Source organism: Macadamia integrifolia, unplaced genomic scaffold (genome assembly GCF_013358625.1).
Source record: "Macadamia integrifolia cultivar HAES 741 unplaced genomic scaffold, SCU_Mint_v3 scaffold2003, whole genome shotgun sequence".
Lineage (NCBI taxonomy): Eukaryota > Viridiplantae > Streptophyta > Magnoliopsida > Proteales > Proteaceae > Macadamia > Macadamia integrifolia.
This window is the reverse complement of record NW_024868460.1, coordinates 1-26,863: the sequence shown is the minus strand read 5'-3', so window position 1 is coordinate 26,863 and position 26,863 is coordinate 1. Positions and strand designations below refer to the sequence as shown.

The window sequence follows — 26,863 nt, the reverse complement described above, 5'->3', positions numbered from 1 at the left end:
TTTGGGGGGGGGTGTGGGGGGGTTTATGATGGTGGTGGTGGGGGCAATAATCACAAATTGAGCAGTCTTCTGAGTAATGACCTTACTTGGTTATTGCAAGCAAAGTGAAGAAGAGCTTATGTTTTTGTGAAGGAAATGACAGAAAATACCAGGCTCCATCAGTATAGATCAGTCTCCATTTGAGTTCTGCACCATCTATCTCCACCACCTGGATAGTTGTGCAAGATGCAAACAGTCCAAACTAATAATGTTTCTACATCATAATGGGATTTGCAGATGAATGGCTTGTGCCTTACAACTATACAATCAGTCTCTCTTGTAACCTGCAAGAAACTAGCTTCAGCAATGGTGTTAAAGAATAAAAGAGTTTGGGTACGTCCACATCTTTAGTTGCTAGTTTCTCTCTGTAAAGACATCTCCTAACCCACAGCATTAGGAAACATTAGTATACTCAGTCTCCCTCACCTTATGAACATGTATTAATTTATCTAGTTGCTCACTGTTGCTCTATTACTATCAATTGTAGAGGTTATGGAAGGGGGCCATTACTCAGAGCAGGCCCTTCTACTTTCTATGTCCAAATATCACATGCCAGCAGATGTGGTCACCATCATAGGTACTCAAGATATCGTGTCTGGAAAGGTAGATAGGACTACTAGGTGCTCGATCAGGACCTAGCTTTATTGCGAGCCAAAAAAAGAAAAAAGACTTGTCACACAAGAGGCCTGGTTCCGTGAACGCGGAATGAAGACACAGCCGAGCCAAGGATGTGACTCATTCACTGGCTTGTTATGGTGAAGATCGGGCTTGTCTGTAGTGCAAAAGTGTGGGTAGCACACATCCAACGGCCAAGAACGTTCAGGCATGCAGTCCAAGACATTTCTGGTTGTTGGATGCACGCTACAGGGCCTGTCGGGCGACGGAGGATCCCGATCCTGAAAATAATGCCAAAGCAATCTTGTCAATCACTGTATTGATACTCTTATCACTCTTATGTTTGTTTTCCAAACCATTGTCACTACTGTTTTTCTCAACTAATGGCACATGGAAGGGTGGAATTTCGTCTTCTCATCCATGATTGTAAATTTGCAACTGTGCTTTGAATGCAGCAAGAGTCAGGCAAATAGTTCCTAGAAAGCTGCATTTCCACTTCCATGCCATACGACATAGGATGGGTGAAATTCCATCCTCCTAGGTTCCGTGGTTGTGTATATCGGTTTTCAGTTTCTGAGTTGCAGAGATGGAGCCGGGTGTCAATTCTAGGCCCGCACCAGTAGGCCCGATTGAGCTTGACACTGTTATGGCCCAACCTGGCTTGACCCAATTAATAAACGTCTCGGGCCTAAGCCTGGTCCGTTTATAAATAGCTAGTACAAGGTGCAAGGAGTAAGCCTAATCGGCCCGACTCGGACCGACACGTTTAGCCTTACTATTTATATGGGTATTTTGATTTTTTTGGGATAGAATAGGATATATATTACAAATTGTGCAAAAATTAAATAGCTAGTTACCGTACAAGTCATGCCTCTGATTCTGGACCCTATGACTTACCATGGAGAAACAAAAGAGGTGCCAATGTTGCACAGATGGACTCCTACTAATCATGCTTCTGCTTCTGGAACCTAAAGTTTGTATAGTAAATTGGTTATCATCATTTACCGCAAATGCATATTTTTGGAAACCTAAAATATATGGAACAAGGCTCCAAATCATTTTTAATGATATAACAGAAAAACCAAGTGACATAATCTGCAAAATGACTTCTAACAGCCTGTAAAGCATTAGTTCAACAGTTTTTTATTTTATTATTTAGTTATATATTTATTTTTCTCAAGTGAGCATACGCTGTGGCTAAATCACCATTGAAGCGAATCCCATTCTCAACAACAGTAGTTACAAGGGAATGATTGCCGGAAAGAACTTCAAGCTGCATTGTTCTGTATTCATTCTGAATGGCATCAACCTTATTGACAACTGTGTGTATCTTGGGTTTATTTTTATTCAAGACCACCTCAGCAATGAGTTTCTTGTTGATAATTTAATAAAATAAATTAAAGTATCTTAAATCTGGGAAAAGTAAAGACAGTTTAAGGTTCGATTAAAACCTGGAACTCGACCGAGCTCGATATGACAACGACCGAGATTGACTCATTCCTTAAATAGGTAGGTCATGGTCCGAGGACACCCGACCAACTGACACCCCTAGGATTCATGGAGGAACCCATCTCCATTTTTTTTGTTGGTACCTACTCTATAGAAGAGGGGGGGGGTTACAACTTGGACTCGAGCCCTCCTCATGAGTGTGGGCTTAGTGCATCACAGCTTCACCAATTGAGCTAAGCAGTTGTTAATTGTATACAGTTGATTAATTTCCGTAACAGTTTAGAGATATGGTTTAATTCAAAGCCCATGAAATCCACGAGTCTTCTTATTGCCACCACTCCGAGGTTATTTGTTTTGAAATACCCTATTAATTAATAGGGAGAGAGTTCTCTAAGCAAGCGACATAAGAAAGCACACCAATGAGGTATAACTGAATGGTTTCGTATATAGGAGGGAAACAAGGTCATTTCGTGTGTAAGGTGACAATTTCTCTCCACCTCGTGTGAAGAGAATCTAGCAATTGGGGTGTTGATAAGTTTCAAGAGTAGACCACTAGTAAAATTACGGCTCAATCGACTTTGATTTTATTGTATGTATTAGTATCATGGTTGTAGTGGCAATAAAAATAATTGAAGTATTAGTTAGAGGGTCTATATAATAATAATGAGTACATAATCTATGAAGAAGGTTACAAAACATGACATGTTACTAGGAAGGATGAGGATCACTTATATATTGTACATGAATAGTCCCACCTTAAGGATTTACAAATGAAAATTCAGTTCAATCATGTGTTTCATGCTTCATTCATCTAATTAAAATGTAATTAATGAATTATATAAGCTAATTATCGTTTCATTTGGCCTCTTTTGTGAGATCCATTTCACACTTACTCATGATACTGTGACACTTAAAAAATGGCAATTTTATAAGGGACATTACCCTATTAAACTCTGCCTTTTTTGTTCAGTTTTGACTAAAAGGATACTATATGGGTTATGTTCTCAACAACCCACTTATTTTTTTATTCTTTGATGGTCTGCTTTTCAACCATATATGTTTTCTACTTCTCTGAGTCTCTTCTCATGGTGGGTGGGTTAGGCCAGACCATATCAAATACTAAGACCATGCAAACCGTGTTGACAAAGTGCTTAACTCAAAGCTAGCCATCCATGATGTAAATGAGGTTCAGGCTTCAGCTGAGAGTAATAAATCCAAATGCCATTTCAGCCAACATGGGTTGTGGTCACTGGTCAATATTTCAACATAAATGAGGTTTGCATACAAGTTGATGAAGTCCAAGACAACTTTTGATGAAGTCAAAGACAAACTAAGTGTCAAACAATGAAACAGTAAAGACCATTTGGACTGAGTCAACCAGGTACCTCTTATAAATAGGTTGGAGTGATTTGGTTATTTTCAGGTTCTTTATTTCTAATCAATTGACTGCATATCAACCAACATGCAGAATCCAATGAGGAGAGTTTCTCTCATCTCTCTCTTCATTTTGCTTTTAGGTTCTGAAATTCTTATCCATGCCCAAGCAAGAACACTTCATGGTAATTAGCAAGCTTTCCAAATTTTCTTTTCCTGTATATATATTTAATGATCAAATTGCCAAGTAAAACTATAAATAAACAATGATGTTCTAAAGGGTTCTGTCTCATTACTTGAATTGCAGAGCATCCTCCATGTAAAGGGTTGATGGTGATATGTAGTATTATTGGAAGGTCCCCACGTTCACCTCCACCTCCAAAAGGATCACCGAGCCATCCCGTCAGAAATGATCGTCGTGGTTACCTGCATTCACCACCTCCTCCTCCAACTGATCTTTACTTGGACTCTTCTTCATGAATTACAATTGTTGGTGACATGATAAGGAGTTGCTTAGCTAGTTTAATGAATGACCAACATGGAATGTAATTGTATATGCTGTAGAGAAAAATTAATGAGACTATATTTTCTGTGTTTTTCCCAAGTGACTAATCTAATCCACCGCGTTTTAATGCTTTGTGCCTGGTTCAAACTGAAGAAACTCAACAATATCATAATTAGTCAAATATAAAACAACAATTTAGCTTGAATTTAAAATTGAATCCCATCAGTTCTATACAAAACCAGATGGATGAACCAAACCAATATATACAACTTCCATGGAGATCTCTACAATCTGCTTCCTTCATCCCCATTTTCTCAGTTCAACAGCCTATACATGTTGCTCAGGTTTTAAACAATGCACCAAGGGATATTCCTTAGGTTATGTTATTTGGTATTTTCCTTCCAAGGTTTAAAAGGAGTTCAATTCTGCTAGCATCCTCAGGAGCTATCACCAACAAAGCCATATATAAAATATCTTACTGTACAATTCTAATAATAAATCTCACTGTTAATAGTCAATGACTACAGTCTAGAATCAGTTTCTGAACTTTAAATGGTTACCAATTACCCCATGATGGTGAAGGCAGTCAGCAATTTGGACAGATTAAAACCTGATGACGGCTTTGACTCCATGGAGTTCGATCCTAGGAGAGTAGGGGTGCATTCGGTTGTTAGATGCTATCATGCATCATTAAATCGGATTCTTCCACGGGAACTGCTGTATTGGTTTAGCTTGTTCGCCTTATCATGCATCTCTCAGAAGGTTTCAAATGATTCAGTTTCCACACACTTTGAAGGATGTTAATACAAGGTGATTCACATAGCTGATGCTGAAACTCGAATTATACAGGAAACTTCGGTAATGAAATGAAACTACTAATGAATTTCAGTAACTATAATCTTATGCATGTCTGGAGAACCTAGCAAATGTGACTGCAAAAAAGCATGATGAAACTACCTGTGACTCCTGGGAAAGATATTCAGTAGAGCTCTTTGCTCACTTTCAGATTAGCATTATAACCTATTACCCTCTTCATGGGCTTATGTATTCTGTAAGTTTGTATATAGCTGCACAAGTAAGTCCTGAACTTGAAATACTCCTACTAGGATCTATGGAATTTTGGGAAACAAAACACTGGAGTGAATTAAGGCTACAACAGTCCTTGCAAACAAAGGCTGCCAGGTGCAACAAATTAGAAGGATCTTCTAGTAATTAGGCTGACTACATTGAGAAATTGTAAGAAGCATCAGCATTCATCACATTCAATATTGAAATCCACCTATCTGTTGAACACTAATGAATTAATTAAAAAAAAAACCTGATAAGGTTGGACTTGCTTGAATAACAGATTAGATTACAAAACATATATTCTGAAATTGAATTTCAATAGATGATCTCATGCCTCCTACAAAATATAAACAAAATGTTGATTTACGCTCTCAATTTTTTTTTTATTTGATTTACACTCTCATATTCAAGGTAATGTACAAGGGTAGTTCATGGAAGCAGGCTTTGAATGTGAATCATGAGTTGGATTGGCCTTTGCTAATTGACTCAGGTGCAGACTGCAAACCAGATCCTGGGTTAATCCACCTTAATTATCGTCTCCATGCTGCATGCTGCCCCGTGCTATTTTCCTGAATTTATTCATGTCCTCCTTGTACTGGAGAGTGTCATACTCTATGCTTCCATGGGAGCCATTGACCATTTTGCGTTCTGATCTCGCACCATCTTCTGAACCAGCCAGAGAAATGTCTTTTTCCAAGGCATGAATAACCTGCTTGGTTTGAAAATCATGGCTAGTAGAATGAGTGGAATGGATGGGACATATAGTCAAAGAATTATATAATTCAAACATTACTGAACCATCCAAACTTGAGGGCACAATGGGTTACACTTCAATTAGTACCTGACTCATGCGCGGTCGAAGGTGGGCGGAATGGCGTACACAAGCAGCAGCACAGGCGATCATATTTCCCATCTCAAAAGAATCATAATCCTTCTGCAACTTTGAATCAACAAGAGTGTCATAGTTGCCATCTTCCAAAGCTCGCATGAGCATAGGTCTCGCCTACATTGCCAAAACAGTTTAAATTTGCTGATTAACAACGCATTTTTGACAAAATATCATCACGACTAAGGAATGGTAACTCCACTGGAAGCAACTAGTCCTACCATACATTTCAATAACCATTTTACTGTTGGGTGCAACTCTGGAAGGTTTTGAACCAACCAAAAACAAGCCAAATGAAAGTGCAAGTTCAGACCAGATAATTCTAGTTGAAGCTGACTGAAGTAGCAACCCCAATGAAAACAAATGTACAAAACAAAATAAGTATATATCCGATCGGATCCAAACATAACCAGGTATATCACAGAGTGGATCTTTACTAAACAAATCAAATAAGTTATATTCAGATCTGCCTCAATGAATCAAATCGGCATTCAGTTCAGTCAGTACCTGATCCAGTTACAACTCCTATTAGCCAAATCTATCACAAATGCAAGCCCTACGGTAGTTTGGAAGACAGGCTCAAGGAGAGGCAAAGACAAAAATAAGCTTAAGATCACAGGTAAGCAAAATTTCAGTTCCACCTTGTCAAATATAAAAGGTATTAGAACTTAGTTTATAGCAGAGCACAAATACATAAATAAGATACTGCATACCCAATCTACCAAGCCTTCATCCATGAAGGACTTCACAGATATGACAGGCCGCCGTCCTGTAATCAATTCTAGCAACATGACTCCAAAAGAAAAGACATCAGATTTATCTGTGAGCTTCCCACTTGACGCATATTCTGGAGCCATATACCTATTGGTTTTGAGCATGTTAGTGTAAGAAAACAAAAAGGATAATGCAGGCCATTTCTGACCTTTACTAACTTAGCAATCACAAACCAGTTGGTTCTGATTGCTTAACCCTAGGTCAAATTGAGCTAATCCTCAAGTGACAAAATGCAGGTATCAGCTGTTGATAAAACTCAGCTTAAGCACAATTTATCAACTCAGATAAAGCATGAAATTGAAAGAAGAACCAGATCCTGAGACTGTCTGCTTCATTCTTTGACTTACAGAACCAACTCTACAAATAGAGAAGAAATGGCTCTTACCCAAATGTTCCCATTACTCGGGTGCAAACATGAGTGTGAGCATCAGAAATAACCTTTGCAAGCCCAAAATCTGCAACCTGAGAGAAAACCTTAACTGAATGACCAAAATACACATAATGAAAATTGGAAGACAAATTAAAAACTCCGAAAATGATCAATTCTCATTATTCTAATGCTGTAAAATGGCCATTAAAAAAAAAAAAAAAAAAAAAAAAAAAACCCAGTGCACAAGGCTCCCTTTAATGCTGTAAAATGGCCATTACATGAACCCAAATAAGCCAGAGTTCCAATCTCCTATTTAAACCACATGGAGAAGGTGATATGGTCACTCCACTTGTCCAGCATATATATTACCATCTAAATTGTCCAAGTGTCCAGTTTTCCATTCATGTCAGCAGTATGACCCACCATGATTTGGACTTTTCACTTGTATATTGTATTGACCATACTAAGATTTTAAATTCTTATTTTCATTATGAGCACAAGAAAATTGTTAGATGAATGGAGGAGAAGCATTGTCGTTCCAATTTATAAAAATAATGGTGATATTGAAAGCTGAACTAACTCTAGAGGCATAAAACTTATGAGCCAATCATGAACAAGAGAGTAATTGAAACTAGCCTGAAAGAAAAAACCAATATTACAGATAACCAATTTGGTTTATGCCAAGAAGATCAATTACAAACTCTATTTATTTACTTGAGTCTCATGGAAAGATTTAGAGAATGTAAGAAGGATCTCCATATGGTCTTTACTGACCTATAAAAAACTTATGATAGAGTCCCTAGAGAGTTAATTTGGCAAGTCTTGGAGAAGAGAAGTATTTCAAGTTAATATGTGGACATAGTTAAAGTCTTAAAGATATGTATAATGGTGTGGTGACTAGTGTAAGAACCGTGAGGGGGGGGGGCAAGATAGTGAATTCCCAATTACAATTGGGTTACATCAAGGATCAGCTTTAACCCCATATTTTTTTTTCGCTAATCATAGATGAATTAACTAGAGACATTCAAGATCAGATCCCTTGGGGTATGCTTTTTACTAATAACATTGTTTTGGTCGATGAAACAAAAGAAAGGGTAAATTGCAAGATGTAATTATGTAGATCAACCTTGGAATCAAAAGGTTTTAAGATAAGTAGAAAAAAAATAGAATATATGGCATATAAATTTAGTAACAATAGGACTGATAATGAGGTGGTGAACATTGATGATAGGGAGATACCACAAAGTGAATATTTTAGGTACCTCGACTCAATCACAAGTGAAGAAGGAAAAATAGAGGATGATGTTGCACAAAGAATTAAAATAGAATGGATGAAGTGGAGAGGTATGTCCAAAGTGTTGTGTGAGATTGACGAATTCCTTTAAAACTAAAAAGAAAATTTTATAGGGCAGTCATACGACCGACAATGATGTATGGAGCTGAATGTTAGGTAGTAAAGAAACAACAATATAGATACACTTAGTGTAGTAGAGATGAGGATATTGAGATGGATCAGTGATAAAATTAGAAAGGACAAATTGAGAAATGAACAAAATTAGAGCTAAATTAGGAGTAGCTCCAATACATGATAAGCGGTGAGAAAGTTGTTTGAGGTAGCATGGACATGTGCAACAGAAGCCTTTAGATGCTCCAATACGGAGGAATGATTTGATTCAAATTGAAAGAACTAAAAGACCCAGGGGTAAGCCTAAAATGACTCGAGGAGAAGTGGTGAGGAAAGGCATGCATAGCTTAGGCCCTGTAACAAGTATGGCTTTGGATAGAGCTAATTGGAGGGAAAGGATCCAGGTAGCCAACCACATTTAGTTGGGATAAAACCAAGTTAAGTTCAGTTGTATTCTCAAAAAGGACTACCCAAAAAAGAGAGCTCCATTTTCCACACAGCAAATTATATTTTGGGTTGAAATCTACTACATGAATATAATATGATGTAGCCCAAACTAGAATGAAGCTATTTAAAAGGAAGAATGATAAGACTATGCACATTAAATGAGCACCATGCATAGGAAGGGACGCATGTGCAGTAGTAGGATGCATAACTTGCTACATGCAATTAATATATGGTGCTAGCGCTCTCCTCATTTAAAATTTCTTCAATTCTTTAATAACAAGGGCATTGTAATTAAGTTGTTAGGATAGAAGCATAAATAATAGAAAAGACTACTCTTGCTAACCATGCTATTTTTTTCTGTTTGAATTTTGATTGGATTTTAGTATATTTCATGTCATAATGAGAGTTTGTGTGTACAATGTCCCCTTTGCCATGAAGGTGGCTTCTGGGTTTCTACCTTCTATTTTCTTCTTCATTCTATGGCCTACAACCACATGGCTTACCCAACCTCTAAACCATCCTTAGCCATCATCCAACACAAAGATCCAATAATTTATCAAAAACCTTCAATTCCCTCATATCAAGAAACCATCAATGAAGGAAAAGCCTACTTTCCAAGGATGTCATAAGGAGCATAGAGCTGGCGAAAATTAACAATTGCTTCCACAATAGATTGATCACGTAGCTTCAATTCATAATGAGGGCGTAAGTGCTTCAGAATCATTACAGTGTCCAATTTCATATCAGAATCCTAAAATTACGAAGTTCACAAGTGGTGATACCATAGACTAGAAGAAAAAGGCTACTAAATATATCTGCATATAATCTACCTTTGCCTCAAAGTTAAAGTCGAGAAGGATATTAGCTGCTTTGATATCACGATGAATGATCTTAGGATTGCCTGCAGATGAATAGACTTTCAGTACGAAATAAACAAATACCAATAGCTTGAACGAAATCTCTGCTTATAGGTAATAAAAAGTGAGAAACATATAAAGGCTTACAGTCCTCATGTAAGTATGCAAGTCCCTTTGCAGAGCCCAGAGCAATTTTTAATCTGGTAGTCCAGTCCATGGTAGGTCTCCCCTCTCCTAAAAGTAGACGAGCAGTAAATAACAGATGGTGAGCAGCGTTCTTTGCAGACTCCAAATAATGCACCTATGAATAAATAGAACTGAAAAGGGGGGGGTGGACAATTCCAGTACTGCAGAGGAGAATGAAAAGTATGCAGAGAGGTGATGAGGAAAACATAAAGAAAATATTGTTTTGAGGGAAAAATATCTCTGAGCCGTTGGGGTTTCCTACACTTCTTGACATAGAATTTTTTATTTATTTTTTTCTCTTTCCTCTGAAAATTGATTTAATTGTTCTTTATAAGAGGATATAGGATAACCTGGCAGCTCAGAGAATCCTTGCCCTTATTTAATTACAAAGATAATGAGTTCTCCACACGGTTGTGCTATACATTCTGAAAGTACAGAAAACGGAAAAGTGGGAAAATCACCATGAGGTAAGACTTACCGTGTAAGTGAAACTCTAATGTTTTGTTTGGAACAAACTCATAAACGAGCATTCTTTGGGCTCCAGCAATGCAGAACCCAACCAAGGAAACAAGATGCCTGTGGTGTATACGGCTTATAATCTCAACCTCTGCCTGAAATTCACGCTCCCCCTGTGAGCTTCCATCTTTAAGCTGTTTAACAGCAACTTCTTTTCCATTTTGGAGGATTCCTCTATGTACATACCCAAAACCACCCTCTCCTAGCAAGTTAGTTTCTGAGAAGTCATTGGTTGCCATTGCTAATTCTTCATATGTGAACGTGAACATTGAAAAGTCAGAGAAAGATAATTGTGGTGAGATTGGATTCTTAGATCTGGAATTGTATGCAAAAACTGCATTATTGTTCACATGAGGCAAACGTGGTGTTTGGGGCATAGGAATGCCAACTGGAGAATTAGGTTGTTTTGATGCAGGAGAGGGATCTGGTGGAATTTTGACAACATGATTTTCTAATCGTTGAGAATTTTGCCGCACACCATTATCTGAATACATTGAACATAACCAAGAAATGGATTAGAAAAATTCAGAGCAATTACCTATCTCAAGTAGCAGTTCTACATGAGAGGTGAAAAACAGAGATTGGTTCCAAAAACATAAGTAATGCTGAATAATACTACTGTCATCTTAAGATTATCTATATGTGATGTGTTAAGATCAAGAATGAGGCTACACGGAGCCATCCATGAAATTATAATACAAAAAGAAAATTAAGATGTAATGATGGGAAGCTACTTGTTTCTTCCTCACCCGAAGAATGAGATCTATAGTAGTAAGTAGCAGAAGCAAAACAAAGAAATAGATAAAATACATAAATACAAAATAATCAAGATAAAGCTCTTAGTTGCAAACATGACGCATAAATATTATTTATTTTAATTGGAAAAAATATGGAAGAAAATGTACACAGCACAAGTTCAAACAGTCCCCCAAGACAAGAAAGAGGAAGGCAGCCCTCTTGTTTAATTAATTCACTCATATTGACCCTAACTTTTCTTCTTCCTGGAGAACATTTAGGCCCTAACTAGAATTGAATACAATAAAAAGGCAATTCTCAGAAATGATCATCAACAGAGCGGAAGGAACCATACTATTGCCCCATGAATATATAAATAATAGAACACGAACACAGAAGCTGATTCCCCACCACACTAAAAATGGGTAAAACAAAACCTTTGATCTAATCTTTCGTAGTTATTTTTCAATTCAATGTTACCCACTTGGTGACCAAAACCCTGGCAATCTCTATCCTCCATGTTTCTCAGATTCTATCCACCTCCATGAACACGTAAAGATTCTGATTTGGGCATTTCTTTGGTGAACAATGGTGCAAAGGCTCAGAAACTGTAAACTTTGCAGGTATTCATTTCACAAATGGCAATCCAGATGGAACTCGACGCGAATACTCCACATACTGAGATCCAAAAAACTTCCTCAAGTAATGCTCCTCAAAGTTTATCCGTTCTGAGAAAAAACGCCAAAGAACCAAAATAAAACCAACAGTACAAAATGGGTTGCAGAGCATCACTTGAGTACCAGTAGCCCATATAAAAAATCCACAGTAACCCGGATGACGAATGGATCCATAGATTCCATGAGTGACCAAATTTTTATGGTCTTCACGACGGATTCTGATCATATGGGTGAAGGCACGACCTGCTGTTAGAATCCCAGATTTGCGAATTACCTCACCAATCACCATGAGAACAAAACCAGTGTTACTGACCCACCAGTATTCCTTCAACCCAGGAAGCAGAACCAGTTCAATGATGTATTCCAGCAATGAACAGGCCATTGCTAACATATATTGGTTGCTGATCAGAAGAGAGCTTAGAGTTATATTGAATCTGCCATGAATGGCGATTGCTAGAATGTACTCTGAACTGTGGAAGAAGATGGTTGTTGCAAACATCTGAGACAATTGCCTTAAAGCTGTGTTGCCAAATATATGCGCCATTTCTGCCTGAGAAACTGATCTGGGTTTTCCCTATAAATGTTTTCAAGATTCTAATTTCTAAGGCATAAAAAGGAGTAGAGAGTATATATACTACAGAGATATTGACCGGGTGAGCGTCCACTGGTCGCCCGTGTTGATCCTCTTTGAGCACATTGGACTGCTGGCAGCGGATCACAATGTGACTGGAACTGGATGCTTTCCTGTGCCACAGGAGGCCCAACGTGCATTCAATAGCTGAGAGGACTCTGAGTACTCATCCCATGTATTCTCAGCCGCTGGATTCGCATTGGGCCTCTAGTGGCATTGGAGAGGATCTGAATCCAACTTGAATCCTGCACCTATTCCACTTTTTAAAAGATGAAAAGAATTATATATAAAAGTAGAAAGGACAAGTGTTGGATCATCACATGCACGTGACAAACAAAGATTGAGCAACAACATTCTTCTGCTGCACATATCATATTTGCTATTTGGGGGTCTTTGGAAGCTGAGGAACCCTAAATCTATAGAACCACCTTACTACCCTTCAAGGATTGGATTTTGTTGATTGCCATAGGTGTGAATGAAGTGTTGCACATGTTCTTTCCCCTTGTAAATCAGGCCACTATAAACCATTTTTCTTTAGTGTTGGCTGAGCCTTCTAGTGGATGATACTCCATTTTCACATATGCTGCTTTTTCCTCTAAACCCAAGGCTATTAGTTGCCTGGTTGGTTAGGTTGTCTTTAGTAGGGTGAAACAGTAATTTCCAAAGCAATTATTTGAGACACAACAATAGAACCTTCTGAAAGGTAAGCTATAAATACATAATTAGATGAGTATTTGCTTCTCTTAAGATCATAGTTAATTGAGGTCTTTAATGATCCATTTAATGTGAGCAGTGTCTATAACATTTTATTTAGGGAAGTAGTTTGTTTCACTCATCCTCTAATCAAGATGATCTTGTTAATGGTAGTGAGACAGTCCGATCAATTTTCAGTCTTCGACTCTAAGTAATATGTATCCAAACCTTGTATCTATCATACCTTATATCTGAATAAAGTTTCTTATTACCATAGAAAAAGATCATAATTTATTTTTTACAATGTAAGGAGGTACAGTCAATTATTTTCCTACCAAAAATAAAAACACAAAAGAAATAAACAGAAAACTATACAAGATTCAAAAACATCCTCTGCAATGAGTGCGGTGGTGCAGTGAGCATTGGATGATCGAGAGGACCTCGAGACGTGTGCCCTGATGCTCTCAACCATCCGATGCTCACTGCACCACCGCACTCACTGCAGAGAATAGTCACTCGACTTATATTGTCATATTTTCTCTCCACCAAAATATATACTGAAAGAAAAAACGAAAATGAAAGAAAAAAAAAAAACTAAAATAAATTCAAAATCTACAAATTTTAACATAATATAATAGAAATTAATAGCTAAATACCAAAAAAGTATTATTCTCCTTGGAATGTATAGAAAGAAAGAAGGAAGATAGAACTAACTCACACATGGGCTCTCTTGAGTGGGTTATTCCAAGTTTTACAAACTTCCTGAAACGAATAATCAGTACAACCAACCCAACTATAATAGCCAACACAATCACAACAAGAATTACTATAATTGACGTTAAGGAAATCGTCCCAGAATGTAGTGCTGATGGTGGATCATAATCCGGCGTCGGCACCGGCGCCGGTGCCAAACTTGGTGCCCGTGTAGGGTGGATGGCAACCGAAGGACTAGAAGCCACAGAGCTTAAAGAAACCATTGTCGATGCAGGTGCATCAGCTGAGCTGACATTATGAGCAGTTGCAGGAGGAGGAGATGATGATGAGACATTATGCGGATATGGAGGAAGGAAATCACCAAAAGGTGGTGGAGCTTTTTCTTTTCTAGGATCAGCAGGGGCCATCTCTCTATCCCGGGATGATAACCTTGATCAGGATAACCTTCAAGAATCAAAGAACCAGAGGGATGCACTACTAATTGTTAACATTAGAGTTGGAGCTTGAAAGAATCAGAGTAATGGTAATGAAGAAGAAAGAAAAGAATTCTTGGAAGAGATAGAAAGAGGAGGAGAGAGAGTTTCATGGGTCGTGCTTCCATGGATAAAACCTGCATTCTTGATTGCATCCCAAGATTCAGAGCTTAAGATTCGTCACTTCACAAAGCATGCATGCATGATTTTAAACATTTCCCTTGTGGGTTTATTTATTTATTTATTTTTAAGATTTTTTTTTTACCACGAGGCAAGCTAAGATTGGTTTACCTGAGTCCACCTAGGAATAAGATATATATTGGGTAAATCTAGATACCAATGAAGCATGCCAATTATAAGATGAACATGTTTGGCATGCTTCACACAGTGGAAGTCAATTGAGGCCAAAAAAATTTGGAATTCTAGAGCTCCATTGCAGCTCCTACCTAGATATAATTAAGGACGAGTTATTTTTATAATTAAATGGAAATTATCTTTTGCTTACTTTCAACTAAAAAAATTTGTTTAGGGTGGTCACCACAATGTCAACTTTACTAAGATGTTGAGAGTCAAAATTGTTTCAAGGGAGGTGATTGTTGCAACAAATTCTCTTTTGGTATCTATCATTGCTTCCAACTTCAATAAGTAGTTGAGTTGGCAAGGGACTTTCGCCTTCGAAAGCTTGTGGTTTTGAATTTGACTTCTCTTATCTTATTGGGATCACTCATTCAACCTTGGTATAATTCGATTTATACGATTGTGGGGTTAATATGGATCCATGGGACTAGTTAGGCCAAAAGCTTTGGATACCCATTGTTAGATTAAATAAAAAAATAAAAAATAAAAATAAAAAATCTATCATTACTTCCCACATCCACTTTGGAGGCATAGATGAACTTGGGCTTACATTAATATACTAGAAGATCTTAGACTCATATATTTAATTAAAAAAATTGCTCCCACATTTCAATTTTCAAATACCAAGGTGGGCAGTACTACACATAGTTAGCAAATTCGGATTCGGGAATTATTCGGGCGGAGAATTATTCGCAATAATTCGATTGATTAATTTAAGGATTCGGTCAAAAAAGCGGTCAAAAAAGCTTATTGGGTTTTTTTTTAATTGTTTTTTTTTTTTCAAATAATGTTTAAGTGGACCGAATAATTCGGTTTAATTCGGATTCGGTCCGAATTATTCGCGTTTTATATTCAATTTTGAAATAAATCGCGAATTTTACCGAATTTTATTTTTAATTCGGATTCGGTCAGAATTTTTGATAAAATTCAGAAAAATTCGGTTCGGCCGAATAATTCGCGAATTATTTGGCCGAATTGATAATACTGGTACTACATAGGGAAGATACTAGTCTCATATATCTAAAGAATTACTATTTAATCGCGTGGTTATTACGTCAATGTGAGGCCCAATCAAGGGAGGCACATAGCAATCCATCCAAAAGACAAGGTGGTCTTTTTACCACATTGTGTCTGCACATTAGGGCGTGAGGCTAGAGGATTTTGTAAAGTGTGGGTAGAAATGGATGAATAATCGAATTTGAGACCTAAGCCCAAGACCTAATTCAAATTAATTCATTTTTCAACTACTTTTATTGCTTATTTTGAACTGAAATTCAACCAATAAGATAGAGATGTGATCATTTTCGCAAGATGGGCCCATTCACCATATGTGGGCTTCCAGTTTGTTACTTCCAATATTTATATATATGGAGGTTCCGTGAAAGATAATATAGCAGTCATATAAACTTGTGGGCTAATGAGAGCATTAGTAGAAGAAATCAACTGGGGTGTGATTTTCACTTTTTATGAGGGGTGGGGCTGTCATTTTGTCTCTCATTGTGCCTAGGCATAAGGGCCATGCTACCTTTTTCGCTTCTTTTTCCCATTTATACACACAAGCAAAGATTAACGTAACTGACCAAAAGTGACAAATGGATAACTGACTTGGTCGTTTGGTAAGTGCCTTGTGGGAAGAATATGCTTGACGGTAAAACTAGTTTCGCCATGTGGGAGTATAATGAGATATTTTTAAGTTTTCTACCATTGAATATCTAGTAGATGTTCTAGAGTAGTCAAGTTCTAAAATTTCAACTCAAGTTCTATGATTCTATCACATGAAAGTGTTATGGCTTTGTTTGATTGCAAGGAGAATTGAATGGAAGGGAAATTAAAATTTTTAATTTTTTTTTATAGAAAGAAAAAAACTTAAAAGTATAAACTTTTTGTAATTACTATTCTTTCATTATTTTACTTCTATTTGACCATTTTATGCTGTGTATATAGATCCTTAATTGGATCATATATATAGAATGAGCAAAAGAACACTCCCTAGTCACATGACTTTTGTGAACATAAGTCTTACATGGAAAAAATATTATCCCTTCATATATATTGTAATATCCCGCTTCTTAAACCCGGTCTGATTTCACGGTTGAACCGGTTTAACCATGCAGGAACCGAGCCAGAGGATGTTAGAGCGAGTTCCTTATGGGCTATGATGGCACGGGTGACCTTAAACACCGGCTGGCCCGACAAGTCCGAGCCAGTGCCAGAAGAGACGGGAGTGCCCAAACCGTGTACGTGCACCTATCATAAGGCTATGTACGGATAGAACAGGTATTATATCCGTATTTTAAGATTATGTACGTATGCTACATTGTATGCTTGGGGTAGGGTCCGAGCCGAGGTCAGAGCCCGGTCAAAATCCCAAGTTTTGACTCTCGGATGGGTAGGACCGGTGGGTACCCCACCCACCTGAGTGACCCATCCGACACTATTCACTTAATTAGGAATAGTATATAAGACCTTATGATTTCCTTCTTTTCCTTTTATTTCCCCCGTACGTTTGGGAGAAAAGTACAGAGGAGAGAGAAAAAGAAAGGGAAGAAGAAAGGAAGAGGAAGAAAGGAAGATTTCAGCGGCGCCGGAGCTCGATCTTGCCATTCCGGTGCCGGGAGAGTAATCTTCAACTCGAGATCTACAGTTGGAGGTAAGAAAAGCTGGGTTTTATGAACATTAACCATACCCACGCTTTAAACCCTTGATTCGAGTATGGTTTCTTAAGATCTTGTAAACACACTTTGAAATGATGAATCTAAGGCTTAATAGATGATTTATGTGTGGATCTTGAAGGAATTGAAGAGATATTGACAAGGTAGAAGGAGCATTGTGAGTTGGAAGTGATTTGGAGGGTTTGAAGCCATTCTTGAGCAAAGAAGGTATGATGGTTCCCCTTACTTAAATCTAACTTAGATCTAAGCTAGAACCATCCTATAGGACTTTAAAGGTGTGAAGAATGGGTTGAGAAAAGCCCCATTTGGGACCCCAAGGAAGGGAGGAAGTTGAGAAGAAACTGGGGTTTTTCCGCCAAAACCGGCGGGTACAACCGGTGGGTCCCTACCCGCCTGAGACACCCATCCGAGAGGACCAGGGGGTCCCTGGCCTAACCGGCGGGTAGGACCGGCGGGTCCTACCGGCGGGTCCCTACCCGCCGGTCCCAAACCGGCGGGTTGGACCGGTGGGTGGTCAACCCACCTGTGTGACCCCCCCGAGTTGACAGAATTTGATTCTTAGGTCCGATTGAGCCCAAATCGGACGTGGGACCTTCTTTCGACGTTCTAAACACGATTTTGAAGTCGGATTTCATTAATTTTGATTCTAAAATGGTGAAGTACTAACCCCGCTCAATTATGTTAGGTTCACCAAATCATACCCGATTCGCTCCGGATCTCACCCGTACCGAGCGGGAATCCTTATACACTACAAGTAAGTGGAGAGAGGACGTTTGGCCTTGTTTCAAGGCATTTGTTTGGCATTCATATAACTATATCTAATTTAGTCATGTCATCATGAATATGCTATATAGATTAGTCATTTCACACATTGATGTGCATTTATGCTATGTTTACTTTTCAAATGCAAATTGAATGAGATGTTATATGTTGAATGTGTACATCATGTTGCATAATGCATTGATAGACTAGATACCGTGGTCGGCTTGGAAACGAATGCATTGGTGGCCCGTGGTATGGGACACGGAGGCACTATGCAGTCGTACTACATATAGGAGCATGCGGTATTAGGATTCTCACCATCCCGTGCTACGACCCTTCCCAACAGGGGTTAAGGTGTTGGGTTGCCATTTGGGGGGAAGCAGGGGTCGCGGTTGTCGGACACTGTGGCGGTTAGGCATTACGCCCGGCGAGTCATGTAGGACAGTCGGCAACCCCGGTGGTATTTCAAGAGGGCCAATCGTACTGCTTTTAAATTGCTGGAGTCAGCACTGTCATTTAATTTATTTACATTTCTGTTGAGAGCCGGTGGACGGCATTGTCTTTATTTTTCCGAGTACTCACGGTGGGCCTTCTCCAACAGCCCTATGGGCGTATCGCGGGAGGGAGTTCGCGGCTCGTACCCGGAGTATACGCGCACTGTGGTTGTAGTAGCACTAAAACCAAAGACTTAGTAATGTTGATTAGGTGTATGTGATCTAAAATGATTTGCATGGCATGTAGTGCATATGATGTGTTGTGATGTGTGGACTGTTGTGTGTGGTCCACCTCTCTACTTACTGAGCTAGTGAGCTCATTCCACGTGTACACCCCTTTTTAGATGATTTTGCAGGTCATGCATCTGAGGAGCATGGGGTGGGTCCCACAGTCGAGCTTCCTGAGGAGGACTGGTGGACCCCTGAGGAGTTTGAGCACGGCGTAGACTGCGCGTGTGAGAGCTGTGTTGCGGGGCAGCGGTTCTGAGGCCGAGCTGAGCTCCAGCCTTGATACCGATGCCGGGCTGCGTACTCTGATGTTTTTGATAATTTCCTGTATATAATTGATATTCAAACTTTATTCTTTTTGTGTATATATATCATGCCTTTGGGCCCAAATGTATATAATTATGGTATCGCCATTTGGGTATCAGGTATATGGGAATTATTACAGGTAAAACTTAGTCTTCCGCTGATTTGATGAGTTGATTTTAGTGTGTGTATGCTGTGGTGGAATACAGTGTCTGATGATCCTGGCAGGGTTGGGTTAACCGGTGTTAACTCGGTCACCGCTCCGGTTCAGTGCGAACGGGGTGTGACAAACGGTGGTATCAGAGCGTGATGCTCTGCTCCACTCACAGCATACCATTAGAATCCCGTAGATTCTATAATAGGAAAATGGGGTTGGGCAAATGTAAAAGCTTTAAAGATTAAAAGTCAAAGAAAGGAAGTATAAAAAAACTGAGTTATATTATAAGTTGCATTCATGGCATGCGTGAGTGTAGATAAAAGGTAATTAGGTTGGTACTATAACCTATAAAGTACTATTTCGACGAAATTTCGGCAGCATAACGGCGTAAAGTGGGATTTCCAAAAATTTTACACAAAAACCTGATAAACCACAGATAATAATATAACAAAGAGCACAAATAGAAAAGTCACATCACCACAAAACCACACAGGAACTCCACATATGAAAACATTATAATAGTCCAATATCCAAGGACGTTTTATTCCATAAATGAAATTCAAGTTACATCGCAATTACAAGGAATGAGAAGAAATAAATCTACAAGGTCTACAAAAGAGAAAAATGGATAAATAGCTGGGTGGTCAAGCTAAGCCTCACTGGTCGTCGTCATCGTCGTCGATGATCACCAAGTTCGCTGGAGGCCTGGAGTTAAAGTCGAAGCGGTGATCGTAATAATCTAACCTCGTGTTCACCAATCGTACCTCCCTCCGAAGCCGGCCATAATCTGCTGAGATAGCGGTGGCCCTGGTATCCAAGTCCTGACCCAGCCTACGGAAGGAATCCTCCAAGGTGATCTGCCTGGAGGAAATCTCGTCTAGCTGCCTCAGTATCTGGACCTGGCCATCCTGCAAGGCCCGCATGGAGGCTGTCCTGTCCTCATAGTCGTAGTCACCACTCCCAGGTGGTGGGGCTCCATATGGTGGGGCTGTAGCTCTGGAAGAACTAGGGCCCGTACCTCTCGACGCCTGAGGCACCTCCTCAGGGATACTGCCGCCCATCAGATCCGCCTCCTCGTCCTGAGGAACGTAGTCCTCATCCTCCTCACTGGACTCCTCCTCCATGAGGACATCCTCAACAGGGGCAGCCCTCCTACCCCTACCTCTCCGAGCTCCCGATCTGGGAGGTGAATCCATGAGGGTGTGGAGACCCATCTTCAAGAGGTTGCTCCGATCGAACCTATCGGCCGGAGTCTTCCCCTCCTCTCCGCTCAAATCCACCCTGAAGAACTCGAAGATCCTAGTGAGGATCCTGCCGTAGGGGAATCCTCCGTCCTCTGGGTGGGAAGCATGGTGCTCCATCGCTCTGAGGATGATATAGGGAAGGCACAAGTGCTCCCTGCCTCCCTCTGCGGCCGTAAAAATACAAAAGGCAATGAAAGCCGTCATGAAACCTACCTGGTTCCGATGACCTCCTCTGGGGAGCAGGTTGAACTGGATCAACCGGGCGAAGAGACGGACCTCAGGGAAGAAAGATGTCTCGGACTCCGGGCGACTGCTGCTGCCGCAGATGGTCTCGTAGATGAAGTCCGGTGTCTCCATGCTCATGAACGGTCCCTGAGGCCTACTCCTGGGGGGACTGTAGTATCGGTGTCCCGCCGCCGATATACCCAGAATACTGGCCAGGGTGTCTACCGTCAGCTGGATATCCACCCCCTTCACCAAGCTGCTGACGGTGAATTCCCCGTACTGATACGACACCTCTAGGTTGCAATAAAACCGACGGACGAGCTGATCGTAGCACGGTCGGTCCACCTGAAGAATAGTGTCCCAGCCCAATGCTGAGAACCTCTCCTGAAGCTGGGCCTTGTGGAAGTCCTCGACTACCACGGTCTTTTCCATCAACACTGGCCCCTTCAGGAAGATAGGCCATTTGGCTGCGGCCTCGGCACTAGTGAAGTGCTCCTCATCGTAGTCTGAAGGGTCAGACTGAGCAGGTGCAGGTCTCCCTGTGCGATGAGCTGAAGTGCTGGTCTCCGCACTTTTCCGCTTAGAAGCGGTGGTCTTGCGTCGAACACCAGAGGAAGAGGGTCCTCTGCCGGTGCGTGAAGACATCCTGACAATAAGAAAAGGAAGATGGGTTAGAACAGCAATAAAGGACAGCAGCATTAAAGAAGGAAAGCCAAAATCCAATTTATGCGAAAAACGGGAACGGCAATGATCTAGAACTGATAGAAAACTTATGACATGGAACATGGTAGATGATAACGCATGGAAGCGTGCCAAAACAGTAAAATGACAGCAAAGGACAGCAAAAGCAATAGGCATGAATGAAATGGGGAAATTCAAGTTCATTGAGCAAATTGCAATAGAATGGAGTGAAAGCTTGAAACCCTAGGTCTAGAATGAAATGCCATAGTAATGGGATGATGGAATTGCAAGAATATACCCCAAAAGGACTATGGAATTCCATGAGTACAAGTATGGATGAAAATCAAGGAAACCAATGCCAAAATAGGGATTTTCATGGAAATACATGAGGATTTCAAGCATAATGGATGATTCAATGAAATCTAACTCATATCTAGCGTAAAACAAGCGGAATGCATTACAAAGGAATCGTCAATTTGAGAAAAACAGTAAGGATTGAAGAAACCCCAAATTTGAGAACCTAGGGCATCAATTTGGGTTTTTCTCCAAATAAAGTGTGATGAATCCTATAAACTACAAATGAGCACAATGGAATCATCACAAACACATGATAATACTTTTCTATGGTGGAAAATAGAGAAAGAAAGCCTAGAAAGCAAATCCTAATCAAGCATTTCACCCAAATTTGAAATTCTGGGGAAAAGGAGAAGAAGAGGAACTTACTTGGATGAAGACGAGTTAACTCTTCACTAAAGCGCCGTGTGGATGAGCGGAATCGTGAGTTGGAGCGCCGAGTAGACTCCCAAAATCGTCCAAGAGAAAAAAGGAAGGAAAAAGAGAGAGAAGAGAGTGAAGGAAATAAAACAAAACAGGGCTTTTTGGCCCTGTTTTTCGCTTTATCGGCCAAGACCGGCGGGTCCAAGACCGGCGGGTCCCCACCCGCCGGTGACACCCGCCGGTTTGGGTGTTGGGACCGGCGGGTCCCTACCCGCCGGTTCATCCCACCGGTTTGGGCAGAAGGGAAAATTGAAAATTTTGAAATTTTTTTTTTTTCTTTTCTCTTTTCCCTTCTCTTCTCCTATTGTGATTTTATTGGTTTTATGGTGGAAATTAGTCCTCTGATCAATGGGCTATGGTCGAGTGGGACCATTAGCATGCATGATGTGGACTTCGCCCGTATCTTGGAATTAAACTATGACTAATTACAGCCTATCATACACTACAACACCTCATATAATGGCATATGATTGTGTGCCTAAATCAGTTTATGGTGTTTAATCAATATGGTGTGTGATATGTTCCAGGTACAAGGATACGATGGTACGTACTATATCCGGTAGTAATGCCCGAGGTACCTCGCGGGGTCCTCGTCGGGTCGGTCGACCACAAAATTCCAGAGGGGCCCGTTCTGTGGGGCATACCTCACCTCCACTACCTGCAGAGACCCATGGTCAGGGTGGGGCACATGGGGACCCACCTATGACTGCACTCCCGGACCCACCACCGGTCATTACACCGGGAGATGTTGCTACAATAATTCAGCAGTCCCAACAAGCTTTCCAGCAACAAATGCTTCAACAACAGCAAGCATTTATGACTGCCATCCAGCAACAGTTGGAATTTTCTCAACCGGGTCAACCTCCCCGGGTGCCCACTCCGCAGGACCCACCTGTAGGGTCGGGAACGGGACCACCAGTGGGTACACCTCCAGTCCCACCATTTGGTATTCCTCAGCATGGGATGCCTCATCCATACTCCTACTATCCGGCCTATGCTCCTAACTTCCCGGCGACGAGCAACACGTCAAGGGTGGTAGAGTCGTTCAAGAGGAACTTACCACCGGTATTCTCTAAGGTGGGGAGTGATCCTCTAGAACCGGATCAATGGATCCAAGAATTGGAGAAGATATTTGAGGTGCTTGAGTGCACGGATGCCCAGAAGCTCATTTGTGCTGGGTTACAACTCAAGAAAGAGGCAAATTCTTGGTGGCAAGCTTCCAAACCTATATTAATGGCTGCTCATCCAGAACCTACTTGGGAGCAGTTTAAGGAATTGTTCTTGGACAACCACTATCCGCGCAGTTTCAGAGATCGGAAAGAGACGGAGTTCATGGCCTTAACTCAAGGAGGTAAGACTGTCCTTGAGTATCAGCAACAGTTTGAAAGTTTATTCCATTTTGCCCCAAGGCATATGCGAACAGCTGAGGAGAAGGCAGCAAGGTTCCTAAAGGGCCTAAAAGCGTCTATTGGGTCTGTGCTGGAAGTCTTGGATTTAACCGAATATGGCCAGATTGTACAGAAGGCCAAAACGATGGAAGATAAGCAAAAGGGTGAACAGTCCCTCACTCCTGGACTGTGGAAGAGATCAAATCCATTCCCAGATGTGGGAAATTCCTCCAAAGCATACCGTGGATCATACAGTTCTGGGCCTATGTATAGGCAGCCCTATAGGCCATCTGGCTACCCTTCTAGGCCAGTTGGTGGTTCGGGTTCTACTTCCTTTCGCCCGAACACTAGTGTGGCACCTACAGCTTCAAGGCCACCTCGACCTTCATCTGCACCGGGTCAAGTGCAGAGGGGCCCCGCTCCAGTTCCGACGTCTCAGATTCGTTGCTTCAACTGCCATTCCTATGGGCATTATGCGAAAGACTGTCGGGCCCGACCAGCCTTGCCCTCCAGTCAGCCCTCTGCGTACCGACCTCCCTTACCTCGAGGCAGTCAACCGCAGGGAAGGATGTATGCCCTATCAGCCGAGGAAGCTGAGGCTAGTACAGAAGTTGTAGCAGGTACATTTTAAATTAAGAAGTTCATTATGATTAATATTGATGACCTGCTGAAATTATATACATTGTTATATTAGGTATCCTACCCATATCGGGCATACCAGCCTATGTTTTATTTGATTCAGGAGCTACTCATTCATTCGCATCTAAGAGATTTGTAGGGAAGCTTGGGATGTCACCCAGGATCCTAGACCAGGGAATGATTGTTAGTATGCCTACTGGTAAAATTGCACAGTTGAAGGAAGTGTATGGACCGTGCCCAGTGGAGATTAGTGGGAAGAACTTTGATGCGCAACTCATTAAGTTCAATATGCAGAATTTTGATGCTATATTGGGTATGGATTGGCTGTCGGCTCACCGAGCTAATGTGATCTGTGCGGAAAGGCTGATTAAGGTAACAGATGACGAAGGGAAAGAGTGGGTATACCGAGCAGATACCATGAAAAGAGTGCGGAAGGTTCTGGTCTCCGCTCTTCAAGCGGTAAAGTTACTAGAAAGTGGATGTCAGGGTTACATAGCCTCGGTACTCGATGTTGATGCAAGAGTTACACCTCTAGAAGAAGTAAAGGTGGTTAAAGAGTTTCCCGATGTTTTCCCAGATGATCTGATGCATTTACCACCTGACAGAGAGTTGGAGTTTGCCATAGACTTGACTCCTGGAGCAGCTCCAGTATCTAAGGCTCCATATAGGATGGCACCAGCTGAATTGAAGGAGTTGCAGATGCAATTGCAAGAACTACTAGAAAAGGGGTTTATTCGCCCAAGTGTTTCACCTTGGGGTGCCCCGGTGTTGTTTGTCAAGAAGAAGGATGGTAGTCTGCGTATGTGCATAGATTACCGGGAGTTGAATAAGCTAACCATTAAGAACCGGTATCCATTGCCACGCATCGATGATTTATTTGATCAGTTGCAGGGAGCCAGAGTATTTTCAAAGATAGACCTTCGGTCCGGCTATTATCAGCTCAAGATAAAGAGTAGTGATATACCCAAAACAGCATTTAGGACTCGATACGGACATTATGAGTTCCTAGTGTTGTCATTCGGGTTAACCAATGCGCCGGCAGCATTTATGGATCTGATGAATCGAGTATTCCAGGACGTGCTCGACAAATGGGTAATTGTTTTTATTGACGATATCTTAATCTACTCCAAGACCGAAGAGGAGCACACTCAACACTTGAGAATGGTGTTACAGAGATTGAGAGATCAGCAGTTGTTTGCCAAGTACAGCAAGTGTGAATTCTGGCTTGAACAAGTTGGATTCCTGGGGCACGTAGTGTCTAAAGCCGGAATCGAAGTGGATCCTGCTAAGGTAAAAGCAGTAGTGGAATGGAAAAGTCCCAAGAATGTTACTGAAATTAGAAGCTTCCTGGGTTTAGCTGGATATTACCGGCGTTTCATCGAAAATTTTGCTCGGATCTCAGCACCAATGACCAAGTTGACGAAAAAGGGTGTGAAATTCGACTGGGCAGAGGAATGTGAGAAGAGCTTCCAGGAATTAAAAGCAAAGTTGGTGACTGCCCCGGTGCTGACTATTCCGGAAGGCACAGGTGAGATGACAGTTTATACCGATGCTTCCAAAGTTGGTTTGGGTTGTGTTCTCATGCAACGCGGTAAGGTAATAGCATATGCATCTCGACAACTAAAGGAATATGAGAAGAACTACCCCACTCATGACTTGGAACTAGCTGCAGTCATTTTTGCCCTTAAGATCTGGCGACACTATTTGTATGGGGAGAAGTGTGAGATATACAGTGACCACAAGAGCCTGAAATACTTCTTCACCCAGAAGGATTTGAATATGAGACAGAGAAGATGGCTGGAACTCATGAAGGATTATGACTGCGATATTCAGTATCATCCCGGCAAGGCTAATGTAGTGGCAGATGCATTGAGTCGGAAGACACAGACTGTGTCGCTTTCATGCTTAGCAGTAAGCTCACCACTTGTGCAAGAGGCGTTGCTACTGGATGAAACCCTCTTGTATGAAGGGGCAACCCTAGAGCTTGAACCTCAACCAGAAAACCTTAAATGGTTGACGGTATCCTTATCGGCTCTACAGGTACATCCGGCAATTAGGCAAGAAGTGATAATGAAGCAACCCTTGGATCCTGAATTGCAGCGGATCAGAGTTAAGGTTCAAGACCAAACAATGAACGACCCAGATTTTACTTTAGCCAGTGACGGGGCATTGATGTTTCGAGACAGATTGTGTGTACCCGATGATTTGGACATACAAGATAAGATAGTGAAAGAAGCACATAGCTCCGAGTACTCACTTCATCCAGGAAGTACCAAAACGTACAAAGACCTCAAACAGAGTTATTGGTGGCCAAGCATGAAAGTCACCATAGCTTTGTATGTGGCGACTTGTCTCACCTGCCAGAAGGTGAAAGCTGAGAGGCATCGACCTTATGGTACCCTTCAGCCACTCCCAGTATCAGAATGGAAGTGGGAAAGGATTACAATGGACTTCGTCACCGGACTACCAGGTACACCTAAGGGAATGGATGCGATATGGGTGATTGTGGATCGGCTTACCAA

General features: G+C 41.0%; 2 protein-coding genes and 1 long non-coding RNA gene across 4 annotated transcripts; 1 reads left to right on the top strand and 2 right to left on the bottom strand.

Moving 5' to 3' along the window:
- Nucleotides 1-11: 11 nt before the first annotated feature.
- Nucleotides 12-1,137, top strand: LOC122065420. Its single transcript, XR_006136005.1, has 2 exons — nucleotides 12-372; nucleotides 527-1,137. It is a non-coding gene; the product is annotated as an uncharacterized LOC122065420 (long non-coding RNA).
- A 4,129-nt stretch (nucleotides 1,138-5,266) lies between these two features.
- Nucleotides 5,267-11,847, bottom strand: LOC122065418 (proline-rich receptor-like protein kinase PERK1). 2 transcript variants are annotated; one of them, XM_042629236.1, is made up of 8 exons: nucleotides 11,711-11,847; nucleotides 10,454-10,975; nucleotides 9,937-10,023; nucleotides 9,763-9,833; nucleotides 7,096-7,172; nucleotides 6,650-6,797; nucleotides 5,892-6,053; nucleotides 5,267-5,759 (listed from the first exon to the last, which is right to left on the bottom strand). In XM_042629236.1, exons 2-8 carry the CDS (start codon nucleotides 10,866-10,868, stop codon nucleotides 5,577-5,579), a joined length of 1,143 nt encoding a protein of 380 aa, XP_042485170.1. In that variant the 5' UTR covers nucleotides 10,869-10,975; nucleotides 11,711-11,847; the 3' UTR covers nucleotides 5,267-5,576. The 2 variants fall into 2 exon arrangements, with proteins under 2 accessions (XP_042485170.1, XP_042485169.1); XM_042629235.1 differs by lacking the exon at nucleotides 11,711-11,847 and having other exon boundaries at nucleotides 10,454-11,196.
- LOC122065419 (protein-S-isoprenylcysteine O-methyltransferase B-like) lies at nucleotides 11,573-12,493 on the bottom strand. Its single transcript, XM_042629238.1, has one exon. It carries the CDS (start codon nucleotides 12,445-12,447, stop codon nucleotides 11,854-11,856), a length of 594 nt encoding a protein of 197 aa, XP_042485172.1. The 5' UTR covers nucleotides 12,448-12,493; the 3' UTR covers nucleotides 11,573-11,853.
- Between the last annotated feature and the right edge of the window lie 14,370 nt (nucleotides 12,494-26,863).

Excerpts from the sequence above, each read along its gene's own strand:
- LOC122065419 (XM_042629238.1), bottom strand. The coding sequence starts at position 12,447 with ATGGCGCATATATTTGGCAACACAGCTTTAAGGCAATTGTCTCAGATG.
- LOC122065418 (XM_042629235.1), bottom strand. The coding sequence starts at position 10,985 with ATGTATTCAGATAATGGTGTGCGGCAAAATTCTCAACGATTAGAAAAT. Across the intron at positions 9,834-9,936 it reads TGCATACTTACATGAGGACT|GCAATCCTAAGATCATTCAT; the intron begins GTAAGCCTTTAT and ends ATTCATCTGCAG. Across the intron at positions 6,054-6,649 it reads ATGAAGGCTTGGTAGATTGG|GCGAGACCTATGCTCATGCG; the intron begins GTATGCAGTATC and ends TTGGCAATGTAG.